This window comes from Musca domestica, unplaced genomic scaffold (assembly GCF_030504385.1).
Source record: "Musca domestica strain aabys unplaced genomic scaffold, Musca_domestica.polishedcontigs.V.1.1 14, whole genome shotgun sequence".
Taxonomy (NCBI): Eukaryota; Metazoa; Arthropoda; class Insecta; order Diptera; family Muscidae; genus Musca; species Musca domestica.
In genome coordinates, this window is record NW_026712192.1 from 3,396,834 (window position 1) to 3,421,042 (window position 24,209).

The window sequence follows — 24,209 nt, forward strand, 5'->3', positions numbered from 1 at the left end:
TCCTTGGAAATTTACGAGTGTTCCTGGAAATATTAAAAACAAGTTAAACCAGTAAAAAAAGTCCTAAAGTCGGGCGGGGCCGACTTTATGATACCCTACACCACTTTGCTAATTTAGTAGAGCTCCACATAACAATTAAACGTTTTTATGGGAGAATTTAATCATACACTCTACGATTATAATTATTATTTAAAGTTCAAAGGGCTAAATATGCCGAGGCATTTGTATCTTTTTAATTCGGACTTGTAAGATATTTCTGAGCTGTATTTGATATATTTCCCTGAATATCATTGTTACGAAGTGCATATTACGGCTGTGGGTAACAAATACAACAAATCGGATGAACAATATATATGGGAGCCGATCTTCACCAAATTTTGCATACTACTTTCTAGACTCAATTCGGTCGTATGTGCCAAATTCCATCCCATTTGGGCAAATATTAGACGTTTGGTGCACAATAAAAGGTAAATCGAACGAAATTATATATGGGAGCTATATCCAAATCTGAACCGATCTCAATAAAATATAGCAAATGTATTTCTGAGCTGTATTTGATATATTTCCACAAATATTGTTGTTACAGAGTGCATATTACGGCTGCGGAGGACAAAAATAACAAATCGGATGAATAATCTATATGGGCGCTATATCCAAATCTGAACCGATTTCGACCAAATTTGGCATACTTATTTTCAGGTCTAATTTGGTTGTATGTGCAAAATTCCATACTATTCGGGCTGATATTACACGATTGGTGCTCAATAAAAGGCAAATCGGACGAAGATATATATGGGAGCTATATCTAAATTTTTACCGATTATCTCCAATTTCAATAGGGATCGTCCTTGGACCAAACAAATGTTGTATGGAAAATTTCATCTCAATCGGATAATAAATGGGACCTGCATTTTGTTCACAAAAATACATGGACAGACGGACTGACATGCATAAATCAACTCAGAAAGTGATTCTATGCAGATCATCAAAAGGAACTATGGGTCTATCTCGTTTCCTTTTGCCTGTTACAAACAAATGCACAAAGACATAATACCCTGACCACCTTGTGGTGTAGGGTATAAAAACTAGAGTCGGGGCTTCCGACAGATGTATACTCTAAGCCAATGTTCGATTATTTAAATTATGATTATGAAAAATTTTGACCCTCTCTGGAGTTGGTTCCGAAGAAATGTACCAATATTGTCCATTTCGTATCGGAACTAAATAGATATGATATAAATATTGCGACGTGCCAGCCCTGGATTATATCGACTACTTCCTTCACTTTGTATGAAATATGTAATAATTTAAAAAAAAAAAAAATTAAATGTGGGTGAGCGGCCAGATATAGTGGACCGAAGTATTCCTTTTTCACACTTCATCGAATATAGAATATAGATAAAAATACTTGTATGGGAAAAATTACAAGAAAATCGAACATTTATATCCAAATTTATGCGAAATCATAAATTTCGATAAATGCCATATTCATCTCAGGTTTCTTGTTGGGAGAGACATATAGATATAGCAAGTCCTAAAGAATCGCTGATTCGGATTAAAAGTTATGACAAATAAATGTATTGAAAATTGTGACCCTTTGTGAGTGTTCACGAATAAGTGAACATGTTTTCATAATAAATAAGAATAGCGGGGCTACCTAGTGTAGATGAGAGGGATTTGTTAAACAGGGATCTTCTCAATACGGTCCACATTAAATAAAATAAGAAAATGTGGAGAGCAGACCTTCGAGTTAGTAATATGTAATAAAGAATTTTCAATTGCTGCATGTATTATGGTGGAATTAGATTCCAGGATGTAATCATTGCTCAGACTGATAAGCAAGGGCAGCATGTTTGCTTGCCACATGTGAGATAGCTATGCGTTTTTATGACCTCCCCTTAATATTTATAGTGGCATGGTGCATAGGTATGTGTACAGTTGTTATCTATCTCTCCTCTCTCTCTCTCTCACTCTCTTTTACACTTTTAAGTTAGTTAAGTCATATTATCATAAGTAGTTCATAAGAAATATTTTTAATAAATAAATTCAGGAAAAGGAAAAGACTTTGCGTCTTTTAATTATTGATCCCGGTTTACAGTGGGTGAGGTACCAGAGGGTGTTCGCGGATATATATCACCTTCACAACAGATCTTCTGTTATTTGTGTATGTGAAATTTGAAAAGAGTTGAATACTTATTTCTCTTTCTTTGAGCATTCTGTTTTTCAAAATCTTGAACCCTATGTGGGGTAGTTACCAGAAAGAATGCTCCGATTTCTACCATCTGTATAACAGATCTTGCGTTGACATAAATATCGAGATGACCCAAGTCTGAAAGGAATCAGATGTTAATTTCACATTTTATGACCTTAATGGATATTCAAAATTTTGATCCTTTGTGGGGGAGGTACCAGAAGGTATGAACCGATATATTCCATCTTCACACCAGGCATTGGTTTAATAACAATTAAAAATAAGCTGTAAGTTTCGCCGGGCCTAACTTGAATGCCCTTCACTATTTGGAACGAATTTGGAAACTTTCAAAAAAAAAAAAAAAAAAAAAAAATCCGTTAAAAAACTCTGTTAAAATTTTAAAAATGCCGAATATAGTTATTCGAATACGTGGACCTGCATTGGCAACTTTTGTCATAAGCCATTACACTATTTAAATGCGAAACTTGAAAAAAATCCGGTGAATAATGTAGTTAAAATCATCGAAATGCCGAATATGGACCTGCATAGGCAATTTCAAACAACTCCGGTGAATAATGTCGCTTAAATCAACAAAATGCCAAATATTGGGAGGTACCGTAATATGGAAGCTATACGAATACGTGGACCTGCATAGACAATTTTCTGTCATTGACTGTTGTTTTCATGCCGAACTCTAAATACGAATTTTGAAACAACTTCGGTAAATAATGTCGCTAAAACCAACAAAATACCGATTATTGGAAGGTGCTGTAATATGGAGGCTATACGAAGACCTGAATATTCAATTTTCTGTCATAGACTGTAGTATCCATTACGAACTCTAAATATTAAATTTGAAATATCTCCGGTGAATAATGTCCCTAAAATCGTCAAAATATCGAATATTGGGGGATGGGGTTACCGTTGCATGTGGGCTATACGATATCGTTGACCCATATAGACACTTCTCTTCAAGGAGAACTTCTAGTATGTATTTTTTGACAAATCCGGGGCAAAATGTAGCTAAAATCATGGAAATAACGAATATAGAGAGGTACCGTTATATGGGGGCTATACGATATCGTGGACCGAGATCTGTGCAAAATTTTAGCTTGCTACCTTAATTCATTTTGACTCTAGCGTGATAACAACAGACGGACGGACAGACAGGTCAAAATCGTCTTAGAATTTTACACTGATCAAGAATATATATATTTTGTTATGTCTAAAATTATTGTTTCGATGAGTTCCTGCTATGTATGGTGGAGGGTATAAAAATATTGTGATGTATGTAATTTTAAGACAAACAGAATCTTACATCGCATTTTGTAAGAGTTTAAATTATTCAAATTTTGCCCCTTTGTGGGGGAGGTACTTGATGGAATCGACCGATATTGTCCATTTTAGCATCTAACCTAACATTAATACAAATAGTAGGAGTTGCAAAGTTGGAGAAACCGGATTATACTTTTTTCTGTTCAATAAAATTTTTTGGAAAATGTCGACCTTTTTTGTGGAGGATGCCAGCAGAAAAGGACAGATATTACCCATCTCCAAACTCGATCTAAGTTTGATTTGATAGAGAGTTATCGTGACCATCAGCGAGCCAGACAAACGAACGGACATCACAGAATGACTCCAAATGTCCTGAATCTGATTTAGTCCAAAGAGTTTTAGGGTTATTCCGATGAGGCACTTCAGTAGAATATTCTGGAAAATGTTTTTTTTTGTTTTGAAAATTTTCAGGCACTTTAGTATAATATTCTCGAAAATGTATTATAATAATAATAATAATAATAATAATAATAATAATAATAATAAATATAATAATAATAATTATTATATTATTATATTATATTATTATTATTATTATTATTATTTTCGCAAATTATCTTTTTTAAACTATGTTGATAGAAAGTCCTTTGAAATCCATTTCAGCCAAGGGCTTCTGAAGATTTATTTTTAAAAATTGTACATTGGTTAAAAAAACCCTTATAATTTCTTAAAAATCCATGTGGGTAGATAAAACTTTTCAATATATTTGTAAAAAATTCGAGTCGGTAGATACTCCTTAATTATTTTCAACTCGCATTTAAAGCCACGTCAATAATTTCTTTGGAAATGAATTAAAGACAAAATCAACATCGGCATATATATTTTTTAAGAATTATTCTCAATGGTATGTCCTCAAAAAAAAGAAAAAAAAAAGAAATAACATCAATAGCTAGCGAAAACATCAGCGAATTACCATCCTTGGAAAGAACCTCTTTAAAAATTAACGACTTTTAATTTTTTGAAAAATAGCTGTGTAAAATATAAATTTCCTCTTAAAATACTGGCGACACAGTGACCCTCGTATATCTGAGAAAACTGCTAAAGAAAATGTTCAATTGTTTTCCCAGCACCTACACAACAACTGCAATAAGTCATATAAAAATGCTTAGATTCGAAAAAATCGAATGCAAGTGTCTTACAATTTATATTTATTGCTATATTAGAAAATGATTTATGGCTGTGATTGGCTACAAAACAATAAAAAAAATTGCAACGGAACTAATAAGAAATAACAATAACATTCACTTTCGTTTTCTTTTTCTTATTGTAGACGGAACAATACCCCCTGCAAGAAAAATATATATACAAACTTGATCTTGATATGTTATCATCGGCAGAAATGTTTACGAAGAAATATTTTATTATTTCAACAGAAATGCAATCGCACACACATACACACACACACACACACAGTGGAACATGAATATACCATACATAAATTACCAAAAATTACTGACAACAACTCATGAAGCTCATTTAATTGTTGGAAATATGTTTACATTATTTTCACTTCTAATGAAATTTTTTCGTTTTTATAAAAAATTATCAAAAAAAAAAGAAAACATAGATTTGTTCTCTTTAACCATACTTTACTGTACACCAACTAATTGTCAAACAGATGTGCAATCGCAGGCATTTAACCAAATAAATATTGCGGCTGACATCCATGCCAGTCACAACACAAACTTCCCAATACAAAACCAAAATCATTACCAGGTTCATCGCCAACAAAAGCGTTTGTAATGAACCTTAAGCGGATCAACTCAGCGCGAAACGATAGCGAATCGATTGTCAATGTTTTGGTGTGGTCTAGAAAAAGTTGAACAAAAACATATGAATCTCTTGAAAATGCCATGCCCCATTTGGGGAGTTGAACTGATTGTCTTTCTGTCTTTCCAAAACTCGTAGAAAGTTAACACTGAACTGGTTAAAGCAGTTCAATGTGTTGTTGTTGCTGCTGCTGTATTTTTTGTGAAAATATTACAATCACTTACGGGAAAATTGAACTTCAATTACATGACGAAAGAAATTACTTTTCTTTTATTACATTTGAAATTGTTTTTGGTCTGGTTATGCTGAGATGTGGTCATACATAGGAAAGCAATTCGAAAGCATTGTAGAATTAACAGCAAAACAAAAGACTTAAGACACGAACTCTGTCATTAATTCAATGGGGTTTAAGTAAGGGGATGAATGTTGATTGTAAAGCATACTTTATGGCGTTTTAAATTTTCTTAAGAAAATAGCCAGTCCAAAGTTTGCAATATAGGTTCCCATCTTAGAGAGGTGCAATTTCGACTCGATACAAATATTTTTATTTTTAGCTCTTAAAGTTCTGAAGATCATGAAAAATGAACGATATTTTGACGGCATATTCAGAGGCAATAATCTGTATTAAGAAAAGAGTAAAGCAATTGACTGACTGACTGACTGACTGACTGACTGACTTAACGATTCATCAACGCCCAGACTAAACGGCTGAACCTAGAATCTTGAAACTTTTGTTGAGGGTCTCTCCTGGTTCGAAGGGATCAAATCAGTCTAGATTTTTGGAAATTCGTTCTAGAACGACACGAAGAGTATTAAAAGTTACTAAATATGGTACACTTTATTTTTGAGGAAGCAGTAGAGGTAGAACTCTTAAATTTAAAGTGAGGGTCACTGATGGAGTGCATGAAATATGTACCAATGGGGTTTTTTGACATTCGCACCAAAATTGTACGACAAATACTAACATTTACTGCATTTGTTATAATGGAACTAAAAACTTGAAATTTGGAATGGAAATCAAGGCTTAGGAGTAGAGACGATGTAGGGAGGTAGTTTTGGAAGTGTGTGCTAATGTATATGAAAAGTTCTAAATGGTAATAAATTTAGTACAATTTAAATTTGGAGGAATGGATGTAGCTGGAATCAGAAAATTTGAAATTAACATAACTGGCGGAGTGTAGGATTAGGATATGAAAGTAGATTTCGCTATTTTTACTTATGTGCACGAAAAGTACTAAATCGTACTAAATTTAGTGCAATTTCGATTGGAGTAAAACGATAGACCTGGAATGCTGAATTTTGAAAATAAGATTAGTATTACATTCTAGAAATGAGGAGTGTAGTGAAATTTTGGAAAATCGCACTTCTGTGTACTAAATGGTACTATATTTGGTACAATTTGGTTTTGTGCGAACCAATAGATCTGATATCCTGAAAATTGGAAATAAGATTGCTGTCGGAGTGTAGAATTGGGATATGTAGATTGTTAGGCGAACAGGGGTGGATTCCTATTGGAAATGGGGTCACTGTGGGAATGTAGGATTGGAGTATGTGAAAGCTTCGGAAATTCGTACTTTTTTTTACTAAATTTAATACAAATTGGAATTGTGATGAGCCAAAGGAGCTGAAATTTAGAATCAGAGTAACTGATGGAGTGCAGGATAGATGCACCAAAGGGTTATTAGAAATTCGAACTCTAAATTTAAGAAGAAGTATTAAAATGTTACTAGACTTCTAAAATGGTACCATTTAGTATTATGTGGATTGTTTTGGAAATCTATATAAATGTACAAACTATACCAAATAGTACTAAGTTTGGAATAGTTTGGTTTAGAGTGAACGGATGAAGCTGGAATTTTAACATTTTGTATTGGGTCCCTGTTTGTGGTAGGTTTGCTATAAAGAGTTGGTTTTGGAAATATGTACCACATGTGCACGAAAGTACTAAATAGTACCATATTTAGTAGCATTTGTTATTGGGTGATGAGATAAAGCTTGAAATATGAAATTTGGTATACGGCTAGCTGGCTACAGGCTACACATGCCTGGATATATAGAGGTGATTTCGGAAATGTGTACTATAATTATACGAAAAATACTGAATGGTTCTTTATTTGAATATTGAAGTCTCCATTGGTATCTGGAACTGAGATTTGGAGGGGGGTTTGGAAGTGCGTACTATAGTCGTCTGACTAAATTTGGTATTGGGTGAGGGAATATAGCTGAAACTGTGGCTAAGATATGGAGTTAGTTTTGAAAATGCGTCCGTCATTTGCTCGAAAAGTACTAGGAGCTTCTAAATTTGATATTGAGGTATTTGTTGTTATCTATGGTAGGGATACGGATGTGGTTTTTGAAATGTGTACTATAATTGTACGAAAAGTACTAAATAGTACTCAATTTGGCATTTAGTGATAGAATAGAGCTGAAATCTTAAAACTTCAAGTAGATGTCACTGTTGGAGTCTGTGGTTGAGATATAGAGCTAATTTTGGAAATTCTTCCTATATGAGTTCGAAAAGTACAAAGTGGTACTACATTGAGTATTGGGTAAATGAATAGATCTGGAATCCCGACATTTGAAATTCAGTGAAAAATGTCGCCGAAATCATGAAAATAATGAATATCTGGGGGTATAGATATATTAGTGCAATATGCTACTAAAATGTGGACCTATATAGACAATTCTACTCCAGGAGGTAAAGTACACACAGGGAAATCCATGTGTGGATTTTCAGACAATTTCATTGAAAAAATTTGTCTACAATTATCAAAATAACGAATATCGGGAGGAACTGTTATTTAAGGAATATAAGATGTCGTGGACCTATATAGAGGGGTAAAGTACTCACAGAGAAGTCCTTGTGTAGAATTTCAGACAATTCCGTTGAAAAAATGTGGCTTAAATCATAAAATACCGAATGATACCGTGCACATATATAGACAATTTTATAAGATACTCACAAGGAAGTCCTTGTGTAGAATTTTATACGATTCTATTTAAAAATGTGGCTAAAATAATCAAAATACCGAATTTTGGGGGTATAGTTATATGGGAGCTATACGATATCGTCGAACTTGACCTACCTGCAGACAAAAGACAGATCACTGCAAAATTTTAGTTTCCTATATTTATTCGTTTTGAATCTTGCGGGATTACAACAGACGGACGGACAGGGCTTAATCGTCTTAGAATTTTGTGCTGATCAAAAATATATATACTTTGTTTGGTCTAATATTATTACTTCGATCAGTTATAAACGGAATGACGAACTTAATATACCCTTCATACTGTGTATGGTGGAGGGTATTAACATTTTTTTGCATTTTAAGTACTTAAAAGGCCTAACACGAACTGTTGGAACGAACCAAAATTATTATGGTGGACTTTTCGTTGACGAAGTAGCTGGCACTTGCTAGTCTCATATAACGTTAGGGTAGTAGTCGATATAGTCCAAATCTGACTTATGTCAGATATGAATATTTTGGCTCTCCTTTGAAAAATCGATGTTGTAAGATAGATATAGAATGTATTTAAAACAGCGTCAAAGTAGAGTTGGAAGATATCTTAAAAACACGTCGATTGATGGTTCTTCAAAAATATGAAAAGAAAATCCACTTCGATGGATGGTGCTGCGAAAATATATCTAAAAAATCCACCTCAATGAAAGGTCCTTCAAAAATATTGTCTAGGGTGGGAAATTTCACGTGGATGCGATAGTATTTGGTTAGTAGTTAACAATCCCAAAAGAGTTTTGGGCTTCCAGGCCAAACTTTTTTTAGGGTCCACTGTATAACCGTACACAAATTGCCTCAAATATTTTGCTTTATACTTCGCAACATTTAAGATTTTGATACAGGTCTATAGGTTACATTTAGAAACATTTGTAGGAAATAAAATAATATATCTCCCCCATTTAAGGGTATACCCCGATTTAGAGTATTTTTTACATTTTAGTCATGTTTTTTAAAACTAAGTTCGGCAAATTTTGGCAATTTGAGTTCCTATTAAGAAAAATCAGTCCTTGCAAAAGATTATCAACATAGTGCTACGTGTTGATATAACCCTCATATGAAGGTATCCCCAGTTTGGCCTGGAAGCCCAAAACTTGGCATCTTGGTTTTTGTAGGCCAATATTTATTTCGGCCAATAATATTTCGGAGTAGCGCCCATAGAAAGATACCTCCTGATTTTACCTATTTCAAGGGTCTTGACCTCATTTTCCGAACAATTTGGGTACTTGTATTTAGGCTACTTTGGGTGTAGAGAACGAAAAACCTCAAATTGGGCCTAATTCGATTTTATGAGGTCAATGCCAAGAATCGTGAACACATATTGGAGTCTTCATATCATCAGAAAATTGTAAATTCTTTTATATCAAATACTGAAAATATTTCAAATATTGTTTGCAGGGAAACATAAAATTCCAGGTATTTCATATAAAAAATGTTTGCTACATTTTGCCAATTACATAAATGACGGCCTTAAAAACTACTTCCATATATTTGCAATGCATTAAATTTATGAATATTAATAAAATAAATAAAAAATATTCAAATCTCAGGAAGGAAGTCACTATCATAAAAATAACAACCCAACGTTGGAATTTCAACAAAATTACTACTTCTGTGACAATTTAATTGTTAGCCACCCATAAAGCACTCAGTTTCCAGGCAAGATGGCGCACAATTTTGCATAAACGTTTTAAAGAAAAGAAAACAAAAAACACAACCGCAACATGTCTGCAGGCAGTGCAATCTTTGTCTTTGACGATAACACGTCTGTCTTTTTATCTGGTAGCTAAGGTAGCATGGTACACCATGTCTTCCATTAGCTAAACATTTTGGAGTCTACTGGTTGCTGTCGAAACAAGTTCCATGTTTGTTCGCTAGTTCGCTTGTTTGTCTGTCAGTGAACCATCTTTCCCCGGGGGATCAATTTCAATGCTGTTGCAGAGGATTGTATCACACTCTCGTGATGATGATGATGATAATGATGACAATGTGAGAAATATTTGGGATCGCCTGCAGTTCATTACACCAGCCAAAACAATGCAATTGTTTTTTTTAAGTTGCATTAGCAAATATTTCGAATACCTAATTAAATTTTTTTTTTAGTTTTTTTTTTTTTTTTATTGACTGACACATTATTTTTCTTCTTTGAATGGAATTGGTGTTAGTTATAAGATTCCGGAATTTTATTTAGCTCATCTTTTGTATGCAATGGGAACCAGTATTTGGGTATTCATAAATCTTCAAAAAATTAGGTAAATCGAAAAAAGAAATCATTGTGAAGGAATAACAAATTAATGAAGAATTGTGACACTATAATCTACGTCTATAATCTACGTTTATAATCTACGTCTATAATCTATGTCACACTGTGGTACAGGGTATTTTTGCATGTTTTATATGTCCATAGAAATAATTATACCAGAAGATAAGTTTGACTTCTGGCCAAATCGACTTTCATCAAAAGTTGCCTTGATCCACCCAAAAATAACCCAAAATATCAAATTCCAGTGGTTAGAAATTAGTGCAAAAACATTGAAAATAGCAAAAAACCGTACGGCATGTTATATGGGGGCTATATGAAAAAGTCGATCTACTTTGATTTATTTTTGACCAAGATTTTTTTATTACAGCTTATTTGGTTTTAAATTAGGTAGACACATTCCCAATGCCGAAATTTAAAAGACACCTTTCTGGGATGTTCGCAGGGAGGGCACCGAGCCCCGAATCTTCTTTTTCATGGGTAGTATACCCGCTTTTTTGTTTAGTTTTGCATGAAAAAATTGGTTTCTTTCTGCCCTCAACGAAATTTAATGTTAAAATGTGTTTTACATCACAAACTTTATATCGCAAAAGGGCGACAATTTACAGGGTGAGAAAAAAAAACTGCTACAAATTCAAACGCCATAATTTTTATATTTTTCTTTAAATTTTATTGAATGAAACCAAAAAATGTCGGAAATAGCATCAAATTTTAGAATAAGTTTGAATTTGTTAGAATTGGTTACCTTTGACATGATTTATGGCCTTAAAACGGCCAATGCAACCGTTAAACGCTACCCGAATATTGCTCCGCGGTATTTTGGTCCATTCCCGGCGAAGGTGATCGACACTTTGGTATCTTTTAGTGGCAACCTTGCTTGCCAAAATACTCCAAACACAATAGTCCAACGGATTGGTATCCGGAGATTTTGGTGGTCATTGTGCGCTGTATACCCTCTGCAGCCATATGGATGGTGTATGGAAAACAGTTCTTTGTCGGTGTATGTCATCTTGATATTTATCTCAAGCGCTTCGACACACCGGATAACTTTTCATATGTATATTTTACATGTATATGACCTTCCCGACATTAACAACCTATTGCCAGGTAAAAACAAAATCTTCATATGGACTGTCTCTTATCAGCCGAAATTTTGCAGGCGATTTTTACCTATCATCGTTTTGCCGGCACTAGTTTAAACAACTAATGCACGTTTTGTATTCTGTTTCACAGTCACACATCTTCAGCTTGGTCTATAATTTAACCATGAATCTTCTTACAAACGAACCTACAAATCATTGAGAAAGTTTATGTATTGAGAAAGCTTTATTGACGATTTCGGGTCTGTCTGCCCTCATTCTAATATGGATAAAATAGTTGGGGTTGTTACCATTTTAAGACAACAACAATAGGTTTGCTTCTTATCAAATTGATTGTGTGAAGAACAATTTAGATATTTGTTTTGGTATTGAATTTTCGGTAAAGAAAGATGGCAGAAAAATTAAATAGCCATCATCGTATCTTCATTACAAAAAAAATGGAGTGTAGTTTTCGACAACTTATTGTTTATATAATGCATAGGTTTCTAGGCTATGGAAAAGCTTTGAGGTTGTGGTGAAAAAAATTGAAAAAAAGTTTGATTTTTAATTAATGTAATAGTAAAATGATATAAGATCCCATACATCTAAATGGCTACAAAGCCACTTAGTGGCCCAATATCCAATATAAATCTGACCGGGGATTAGGTTAACCTCTATGCTACACAAACTGTAAATCCAATTCATTTCGCCTCTTCATCTCAATGATCTCTGATAGTGATTAATAAATAATAAAATCCCAAATAATTGTCATTATTTACCTACGTTCCTCCTCATACGTCTTTTTTCTATCGTAACTCTATCTATGACACCGGCCATTGTATAGCTGTTCATTTCATCTGTAAACATAGCTACCATTTTTTGTTTTATTTATTTATTTATTTATTATTATTATTTTTTTTTTTTTGTTTAACAAGTTTTTCTTTTCATTTTCCATCACATAACTACCAGTTTCCTATCGATAACTACCAGTTTCCTTAACCAACTCTTTAAGTTGTCGTTTGAAAACGTGTGTGCTTGGCCATGGTCATGGACCTCAATCCTGACGATCTCAAAAAACATTTTTATTTCTTGTTATGGGGGATAATTGAATTGTTGCTTTAGTTGTTTCTTTTGCAAATGAGACAGGTTTTCTCATATTTTGTTGTTGTTTTTGCTGTTTGTTTGAAATGTTCGTTTCGAAATGGATGTGGTGTTCAGATTTTTCTGCCCAAACTTATTTTGAGAAGTGGAATTTTTACAATAACCCAGAGCTTCCAATTTTTACAATTCCCCAGAGTTTTCAATGAATAATTTAGTTCAGCCTAAATTGTATTTGTATTTACCCTAAAATTATGGAATTAAGAACTAATTAAGAATATAGTAAATTTTTGGCGTGACTTATTTAGATTACTTTGTAATTTGTCAGAACTATACAGGGTGAGATGTAACAAGTTAAAAAGCATTAATTTCGGCCGGGCCGAACTTTTAATACCCTCCACCATTTGAAACGAATTTGGAAATTTTCAAAAAATAAAATCCTTAAAAAATAGCCGTTATATTGGGGTCTATACGACGTGGACATACATTGACATTATTTGTCATAAGCCATTACCATATTCAAATTCGAAACTTGAAATAAACGGCGAATAATGTAGCTAAAATCATCAAAATATCGTATATAAGGAGGTGCCGTTAAAGACCTGAGCCAGCATAGACAATTTTCTGTCACAGGCTGTAGCATCCATTACGAACTTCCAATACCACATCTCAAACAATTTCGGTGGGCATTGTACCTAAGCCCGTTAAAATACCGAATATAACGAGGTACTGATATATGATGCCTATACGAAGACCTGGACGCGCACAGACAATTTTCTGTCACAGACTGTAGTTCCCAAAACGAACTTCAAATACCAATTTTGAAACAATTCCGGTGAATAATGTCGCTAAAATCATCAAAATACCGAATATAGGGAGGTACCGTTATATGGGGTACCTCCCGCGGACCTACATGGCCCATTTACGAACTTAACCTGCCTACTGGAAAAATAAACATGTGTGCAAAATTTTAGCCATCTATCTAAATTCATTCGAAAGATAGCGTGATTACATCAGACAGACGGACAGACAGACGGACGGACAGACAGACAAACGAACAGACAGACAGACAGACGGACGGACATCGCTAAATCGACTTAGAATTTTACGCTGATAAAGAATATATATACTTTGTTGGGTCTGACATGAGTATTTCGAGGAGTTACAAACGGAATGACAAAGTTAATATACCCTCCATAGTATGGTCATTCCTAAGCCACTCGTCCGACGGGTGTTAACATGTTTCCAGTGACAGCTCATTATATTGTCTAAAAGCGTACAAAAGCATTTTGGTGAGAATTTTCCAGAAAAATAGTTGTTCGTGATGGAATTCAAGCGCGATAGTGTGACTTCTTTATATTTGGCTGGAAAACCAAAAATCGCTATCTTAGGAAGACTCCAGCATTTAAATGTGAATAAATTTTTTTGGGTCTCGTGATACTGATAGCGTAGCCCGATGTCAAGAAAGTGGACAGAAGAAAACAGCAACATCAGCAGAAATGATTCGAAAAGTAAACCCGCGTCGCAGTGGCCGAAAAAAAAAAAACAAAATAATCGTATTTACTTGCCAAGCTGAAAATGTGCACCTTCGGTTGGCCACCAGAACTCAAGCGCCGGCCATGGTGATGGTATGGGCCGCCATAACAGCCGATGGTTGCTCTCCGTTCGAATCCAAATATTACAGCGAAAATATTCTGGAGGGTGTATTAAAGCCTTGGGCACGCAAATATTTTGGCCGCAGAACTTGGACATTGCACCAGGCTTCAGCACCATCACACTCAACACGCGCCACCCTAGAACGGTTACAAAATGAGGTTCCTCGCTTCATTTCCAGCCCATACTGGCCACCAAATCTCCGGATATCAATCCGTTGGACTATTGTGTCTGCAGTATTTTGGAAAGCAAGGTTGCCACAAAAAAAATACCAAAGTGTCGATCAACTCAAGCTAGCGCTTTGCCGGGAATGGGCCAAAATACCGCACAGCAATATTCGGGCAGCGTGTAACGGCTTCATTGGCCGTTTGAAGGCCATAATTTGTGCCAAAGGTGACCAATTCGACCAAATCTACCCTCTTTTTAAAATTTGATTCTATTTCCGACATTTTTTGTCTTCATTCAATAAAATTTTTTAAAAAAATTTAAAAATTATGGCGTTTGATAATGTTGCAGTTTTTTTGTCTCACCCTATATATCTCCACCTACTTTTTAACAAATCTATATAATTTTAAAGATATTCATTCTACCTTATACAGGGATAGAATTTACACATGTAAATAAGTTCATATGCGATACGATAAACAATTCTGATCATCATTCTCCTGCAAAGGTTTCTTACTCGTTTCTTACCAGAATACCTCCCTACTTCATGCTCATATTAGGTGACAATAAATTCTGCCTAATTTCTTTGAGATGTACAGATACCACGACGAAAAATTTGATAGAAAAATAGAGTAAGATTTGCTAACTCAGAAAAACCCATCACAAAAGGCACCCCATATATTCCTCTCAGTGCATGAAAAAAATTGCTCAATCATATTTTGTAAGAAAAAAAAGGTGAACAGAAATATGGGTGTACCCGGAATTTATGGGAGGATGTGGTGGTCAATTGTTTTCTGCCAAATGCAATGATGCATGTATGACACACACACACACACACACACGATTGCAAATGCATTGCAGAAAAGACGTCAAAATAGGAAAACCCATCAACAAACTGTATGATGTTCGGAAGTCAAAATGTCAGCATATTAATCATGTATTCGAATAACGAAAAAAAAATCTATGCCGACAATGCTGGGTGTGCAATTTTTGCATCAACAATTATGTGTGAGTGTGCGTCTGCGAGTCTTGGACATATCCATAAACAAATAGTCGATTACTTTGGCTATTGCAAATTGGAAAACTATTACAAGTTTAGCAAGCGGTTATTGGCATAATCCATTGTTGTTTCCTTACATAGTTTGATTGATCAATAGCCATATGCAAGTACTTGAGGTTGTGACCATAATAGGTAATGGTGGGAGTGGATACCTTCATGAGATTAGTTTAACCAGTAAAAGGAATAAGTAAGAGGGTGTCATAAGTTAGATTATCGGCAGATGATGTTATGTTATGATTATTCAAATTGTTGACCCTCTGTGGGCCAATATTGTCGGACCTAAAAAAATAGTATATAAATATTACGACGTGCCAGGTTTGGGCTAAATCGTCTACTTCCTTCACTTCATATGATATATGTGATAATTTTTAGAAAATCTTAAAATGTGCGTGAGTTGCCAGATTTGATCGACGGAAGTATTCCATCTTCATTCTTCATCCAATACAAAATTACAAGAAAATCGAACATTTATATCCAATTTTATGCGAAATCATAAATTCCATATTCATCTCAGGTTTCTGGTTGAGAGAAATGCTTAGATATAGCAAGTTGTGAATAATCGTTGAATTGTTTCGCTATAATAGCAGATAGGTGCCAGAAGGGGTTCGCCGATATGTATCATCTTCACAACAGATCTTGTGTTAGTACCAGAAGAAATGGTCCATCTCTACCATCTTTATAACAGATCTTGTGTTAATAGAAATATTGAGATGTACCAAGTCTGTATGGAATCGGATGTTATTTTCGTGTTTTATGAGCTTAATGGATATTCAAAATTTTGACCCCTTATGGGTGAGGTAGCAGAAGGAGTGGACCGATATATTCCAGGTCCTCTATGGACAATAGAAGACCTTCAGGTCCTCTATGAACAATAGAAGACCTTCCGGTCTTCTATGGACAGTAGAGGACCTTCAGGTTCCCTATTGACAATAGAAGACCTCCGAGTCTTCTACGGACAATTCCAAACCTACGAATAATAGAAGACCTCCAGGTCCTCTATGGGCCATCGAAGACCTCCAGGTCCTCCATGGGCCATCGAAGACCTCCAGGTCCTTCATGGTTCATAGAAGACCTCCTCTATGGACAATAGAAGACCTTCAGGTCCTCTGTGGGCAATAGAAGACCTTTGGGGGCTCTATGGACAATAGAAGAACTTCAGGTTCTCTATGGACAATAGAAGACCTTCGGGTCCTCTATGGACAATAGAATATCTCCAGGTCCTCTATGGGCAATAGAAGACCTCCAGGTCCCGTATGGACAATAGAAGACCTCCAGGACCTCTGAAACAAATATAAGACTTCCAGGTCCTTTATGGACAATAGGAGATCTCCCGCTCTTTTTTGGAAATAGAAAACCTTGCGGTCCTCTATGGAAAATGAAAGACCTCCAGGTCTCCTACGGAATAGAAAACCTCAGAAGCTTCTATAGATAATTTAGAGGATTTTGAAGATATCTGTGGACAATATAAGACCTTCAAGTCCTCTATGGTCAATAGAAGACCTCCAGGTTATCTACGGGCAATAGAAGACCTCCAGCTCCCGTATGGACAATAGAAGACATCCAGGTCCTCTATGAACAATAGAACCCTTCGAGTCCTCTGAGGAAAATAGAAGACTTCCAGGTCGTCTGTGGACAATAGGAGATCTCCCGCTTTTTTGTGGAAATAGAAAACCTCCCGATCCTCTATGGAAAATAAAAGAACTCCAGCTCTTCTATGCACAATAGAAAACCTCCGAAGCTTCTATAGATAATTAAGATGATTTGGAAGATATTGAAGTCATATATTTTATAAAGAAGACCTCTTAGCTCTCTGTGAACAATACGTGGTATAACATGGAGATTAAAGCAGAGAAATGGCAATTAGAAAAACAAGTTAAAAAGCAGTAAGTTCGGCCGGGCCGAACTTTGAATACCCTCCACCAGTTGTAACGAATTTGGAAATTAAAAAAAAAATCCTTAAAAAATTCTATTAAACTTTTAAAAATACCAAATATAACCTTTATACTGGGCTCTATAGGACGTGGACCTACATAGGCATTGTTTGTCATAAGCCATTACCATATTCAAATTCGAAACTTGAAATAAACTGCGAATAATGTAGCTAAAATCAGCAAAATATCGTATATAGGGAGGTATCGTTATATCGTAGCTGTGCGAAGACCTGGACCAGCATAGACAATTTTCTGTCACAGGCTATAGCATCCATTACGAACGTCAAATACGACATCGCAAACAATTTCGATGGGTATTGTACCTAAACTTGTCAAAATATTGAATATAGAGGGGTACTGATATATGGGGCTTATACGAATACCTAGACCTGCATAGACAGTTTTCTGTCACGGATTGTAGTTCCCATTACGAACTTCAAATACCATAGTTAAAACAATTCCGGTGAATAATGTCGCTAAAATCATCAAAATACCGAATATAGGGAGGTACAGTTATATGGGGGCTATATGAAAACATGGACTTACATGGCCCATTTAGGAACTTAACCCGCCTACAGGAAAAATAAGCACGTGTGCAAAATGTTAGCCTTCTATCTCAATTCGTTCGAAAGATATCGTGATTACAACTTACAGACGGAGAGACAGACAGACGGACATGGCTAAATCGACTTAGAATTTTACGCTGATCATGAATATATATACTTTGTTGGGTCTGACATGAGTATTTCGAGGAGTTACAAACGGAATGGCAAAGTTAATATACCCTCCATTACAATGGATATAATAAAACATTGTAATGCAGAACAGTTACAATAACCACATTGTAGTATCCGCCTCATTGTAGCAGCCCCACATTAATTGGGAATTCTTAATTATTCTCTCTCTCTCTCTCTTATTATTCGAAAAATAAAAGCATTTCTCCCAACTCAAATCAAGAGACACAAACTCAACAATAGCTAGCATTAGCACGTTTGTGTCTTAAGTCTTTTGTTTACCAGGGCACATACTCTAGTTCTACACGCCGCAATAACAATTACCATATTTGGCATTTTTAATTAACAATAAATTCTCAGCGGCATATTTGTCGTACTTACCAGAAATCGTTGACATTGTGCGATTATGATTGCCACGAACCAATTCGGATGGCCGGAGACTTGGTTCCTCAACAACTTCTAGACCAGAATCCGAATCCATGCCACCGTTTTCCATATGAATGTTGGTATTTGAACCACCATGACATGAATTCGAGGAGTTGGAGTAGTCTGAATTATTTTTGCCATGTTGATAGTGTTGTTGCTGCGATTGGTACTGCTGCTGCTGCTGTTGTTGATGATGGCCGTATTGTCCCGAGGAATTTACTGTCGAACGCAGTGGTGGTGGTAATGGTGGTGGAGGTGGACCAGTTGCTGGAGAAAATAAAACGAAAAGTGAATGAGTTTCTCAAAACAAAAAAACAAATACTTCAATTTCCTCTCTCAGTTCCAAAAGCAAACAAAAAAAAAGGAAAGAAACAAATGTTTGGTCTACTTTAAAATGCCTTTCTTCATTTTTCCGTTTTTTTTTCGTTGGAGCAGAGATATGGAAATCTTTGACCCACTTACCAATTTCTGTATTTTGAATTGGCGGTGCCGACGAAACTCGTTTTAAAATGCGATTATTTTGATTGTTGTTGCCATTGTTATTGTTGTTGCTGTTAGAATTATTGCTGTTTATACTATTGCTGCTGTTGTACAGATTCTGATTGCTGCTGTTATTTACATTGCCCCCAGAGTTCTGTGTTGCTGCCGCTTGGTTGGAGCTATTGTTGTTCATCGATGACAACTTGCTCTGACTGCCATAATGCTGTAGCATTCCACCGCTGCTGTGATCCAGATTATTTCGTATCACCGAATTCTTGTTCGTCTGCCTGGTGCGTTCTACAACATCTTCGGGCGGACACACACTCTCGTAGGTATCGCTTTTGATGCCTCCACTGCTGCTGTTCAAATGATTTTTCAAATTCACATTTTTACTGCCATAACTGTCTTTCGAACGAATCGAAGAATTGTCGTATTTGCCATGCAGACCAATGATCGATTGGGATTTATTGCGATTTAAGATGCTGTTGTTGTCACGTTTGTTATTGAGATTCTGGAAAGTGGAAAGAATTATTAATTAAATGAGAAATTCCTTAGAAGTTCAGATATAAAATGGGAATATTGGGTTATGCAAAGTAAGAAACTAATTCTGAAATTTGGAATTAGAATAATTGAGTGTTGAATAGATGTAAGAAAGGCTTTTTCGACATTCAAACTTTAAGGCTACGAAAGGTTCTAAAATGGTACTAAACTTCTAAAATGTAACCATTTGGACATTAAAACTTTAAGGCTACGAATGGTTCTAAAATTGTTGTATAACTGTACCGCCCGATATTGGTTATTGTCTTAAAATCCACACAAGTAGTTCCTTGTGAGTACTTTACCCCCTGAAAGAGAATTGTCTATACAGGTCCACGATATCGTATATCCCCCATATAACGGTACCCCCCGACATTCGGTATTTTTATGATTTTACCCACATTTTTTATCTTAATTGTATGAAAATCCACACAAGGAGTTCCTTGTGGGTACTTTATACCTCGACGGAGAATTATCTATATAGGTCCACAATATCGTATAGCCCTTATATAACGGTACCCCCGATATTCGGTATTTTGGTGTTTTAGCCATATTTTTCAACGGAATGGTCACAAGGGGTTCTTTGTACACAAGGGGTTCTTTGTACACAAGGGGTTCTTTGTGAGCACTTTACCCCCCGACATAGAATTCTCTATATAGGTTAACGATAACGTATAGCCCCCATATAACGGTACCCCGCGATATTCGGTATTTTGATGATTTTAGGCACATTTTCCAATCGTATTGTCTGAAAATCCACACACGGAGTTCTTTGTGAGCACTTTACTCTTGAAACGGAATTGTCTATATAGGTCCACAATATCGTATATCACCCATATAACGATACTCCCCTATATTCGGTATTTTGATGATTTTACCCACATTATTCAACGGAATTGTCTGATAATCCACACAAGGAGTTTTTGTGAGTATTTTACTCCCTGAAAAAGAGTTGTCTGTATAGGTCCACGATATCGTATATCCCCCACATAACGGTACCCTCTGATATTCGGTATTTTGATGATTTCAGCCACATTTTTCAACGGAATTGTCTGAAATTCCACACAAGGGGTTCTTTGTGAGCACTTAGGGGGTAAAGTGAGTTCTCTATATAGGTTAACGATATCGTATAGCCCCCATATAACGGTAACCCCGATATTCGGGATTTTGATGATTTTAGCCACATTTCCCAATGGAATTATCTGAAAATTCACACAAGGAGTTCCTTGTGAGTACTTTACCCCCAGACATAGATTTGTCTATATAGGTCCACAATAGCGTATATCCCCCATATATCGGCACCTTCCGATATCAGGTATTTTAAAGATTTTAACAGAATTTTCAATGGATTTTATTTTTTTGAATATTTTCTAATTCGTTCCAAATGGTGGAGGGTATTCAAAGTTCGGCCCGGCCGAACTTACTGCTTTTTTACTTGTTGGGTCTAAAATTATTACTTCGATGACGGAATGACGAACTTAATATACCCTCCATACTATGTATGGTGGAGGGTATAAAAATACTATAGTTGGTATAGGGTGAAGGAATAGAGCTGAAATCGTGAAATTTGTATAGATGTCACTGTTGGTGTCTGCGGTTAAGATATGGAGGTGGTGTTGGAAATGTATACTTGATTTGTTCGAAAAATATTAAGCACTAAATTCTGTATTCTGTGAAGGGATGGAGCTGGAATGCCGATGTAGATTGTTTTAGATATGCGTACTAAATGTTATTAAATTTAGTATCGGTTAAAGGGATAGAGCTAAAATTTGATATTGAGGTCGCTATTTGGTTTGTAGGGTTTACATATGTAGACGATTTGAACAGAACATTTTTTCAGATGTGGGTCCATTATGCAAAATTTGCACACTTTTTGGTATGAAAGGTAAATATTTTCCTATTATTTTTTCCGAAAAAGGAAACAGCTTGAATAATATAATAAAAATTTAAAGTGGACTTTTTGCAGATGAAATTGCGGACACTTGCTAGTATCGAACTAAATTTTAAGAAGATGACCAACTTTGGAGTGGAATGTATTTCCACTTAATTTACGTCTAGTTAAGCTGTAAAAAGAAGTTGATCCCTATCATTAGCCTTCATGTAATATTTATGGGAATTGAAAATCATTTCTTATTCTATCAGAGTTGCGCGAATTTCCAATTTTGGCCCTTTGAGGAAGAGTTAACAAAAGCATTCCTAAAACTCATCCATCATCCATTTTTGTCTGGGGTGTATATTACGACATTCTTTTTTCAACCAAATAGGTTTTCCATGATATTTTCGAGAAATTGTACGTACTAGAAAGAGTGAATTGATATGGCCAATCTTAATACCTCGACTGTAAATGCCTGAAACCGGCATCGGATTTGGCAATATCAAATAATTTATAATTTCTGTAGCCACAAGAAATAGGGTGTACAAATTAGACATCCGAATGCATAACGTTTGGGAACAAAAGCATTTTCTATCTAATTATATTTATGGCCTCTATTCTAGTCTTCGAACTCATTTATAAAGAAATATCTTCTTCTTATTCTTCAAATCAAACATAATTAAAATACAGGTTTTGGAAGCGGTCTAGGATTCAGTCAGAAGACACTTTATTTTCTTAAAGCTTCGAAAAAAAAAACAAAATGAAAGAAAAAATTCACAAAAAAATTCTCGAGCTGGTTAAGTTTCAAATGGGGTTTCGCCTAAAAGTATGCTTATAACTTTAACATCGTTTTGCTACTCTACGCATGGAAAGCAATGGGTAAGGTATATTATTTACAAAGGCTGGATTCTGTGAAATGAAAACCAGTAAGGAAAAGTCCAAATTCGGGCGGGGCCGACCATATGGTAGCCTACACCACTATGCATATTTAGTAGAGCTCCCGTAACAAAAGAATTTATTTCAAGTAGATCATACCACCTATTAACATTTGGCTTTAGGGCAGTTATAGTTTAATATAGATTGCATGATATCACTTCGAGAAGGATTATAGTAAAAAAATATATATCGGAGCCAAGTTGCAAAAAATGGAAACGCATGACCCAAAATTCACTCCATTTGGGCTGATATTAGCCATTATTTGCACAGTAAACCTGAAATCGTATTAAGGATATATATGGGAGCTATATCCAAATCTAAGTTATTCAACCGATCCTGACAAAATTTGACACACTTATTTCAGAGCTGTATCTGATATCTGGTACCACTCATCATTATTGTGGAATGTATATTACGCTTGTGAGACACTTTGAAACTCAAATCGGATAAAACATATATATGGGAGTTATAGCTATATCTGAACCGATTTACACCAAATTTGAAGTACTAGTTTACAGGATGAGTTCAGTCGTGATTGCCAAAATTCAGTCCATTTGAGTTGACATTTGCCATTTGGTGCACAATAATAAATAATTTTAATTCCAACAGGTAAATAAGCTGTTAAGCTCGGCCAGGTCATTTTTTAAATGTGTCTATATAAACTATTAGGAACTTGCCATATTAAATTTTGGGGTCTACCACTATATGTGACTATGCGAAAGGTATATAGAAAGTTTTTTTTCCAGATTAAGAATGTTTCCAAACTGTCGATTCAGAGTAAGTTCGGTTGCAAAATATATATAAAATCTCGTACACCTTTAGTCTGGAGGAACTTTTCCACCAAAAACGTGGACCGAAAATTCGACGAACCTAATACATATTTGAGTAAATTTTTTATTAATCTTCTTCATTATTTTTGAAAGGTGTAGTGGCTGAACAAGAATACATAAACTCAGACCCCTTGGTCTAAAATTTTCATCCGAAGGAATTAAAAACGGAATGACAAACCTAATATATAAATAAAGCCAATTTTATTTGCTTATTGAAATTCTCAGAAGGTTATTTTGTCAGGCAGGTTGAATCTGTCCATTATTTAATACTTTTTGTTCTAATTTCTCCAAACTCAAACTTGTCGCAAGCCTCTATACAGTAGTTATCTACATTAGAATTTTCATGGTGCCACTTCTTCGAGTACATACTTTAGACATACAAAGCACAATTTTAGTACTTTTTTCATTAAACATTCCCTAGTACTCTTTAGGCACAATTTTCCATTCACGCTATCGTTTTCGACAAAAATTGGGCCTCATGTGGTATCTCAGAATGGTCGCTACAGCTTTTCTTACTTTTAATATGTTCTCTAAAGAAAGATACATTTTAGCATTTCATGGACGACTTTAATCGAAACGTCGAAAACGCCTTCTTTTCTAATGGCTCGCATCAACAGAGACCCACCTAACAAAATTCTAGCTATAAAACCAGTAAAGAAATTTTTAAAGTGTGGTGGGGCCGACTTTATGATACCCTACACCACTTTCCATATTTAGTAGAACTTCACATAACAAATATAAGTTTTAATGGAGAATTTGTGAGAATTAAATCATACCAACTATGATTATAGCAATACTGAAAAGTCCAAAGAAACTAATACATGGGAGAAATATCCT

The 24,209-nt window shown here is 35.2% G+C and overlaps 1 protein-coding gene across 4 annotated transcripts in view; it reads right to left on the bottom strand.

The window, feature by feature from the left end:
* The window catches only part of LOC101899134 (homeobox protein 2), a 237,322-nt gene that overhangs the window by 23,842 nt on the left and 189,271 nt on the right, over nucleotides 1–24,209 (bottom strand). For all 4 annotated transcript variants that reach the window (XM_059119127.1, XM_059119126.1, XM_059119128.1 and 1 more), the window contains 2 exons: nucleotides 19,179–19,707; nucleotides 18,672–18,983 (listed from right to left, as the gene is read on the bottom strand). In XM_059119127.1, coding sequence (XP_058975110.1) covers nucleotides 18,672–18,983; nucleotides 19,179–19,707 — 841 coding nt within the window. The remainder of the gene's footprint in view (nucleotides 1–18,671; nucleotides 18,984–19,178; nucleotides 19,708–24,209) is intronic.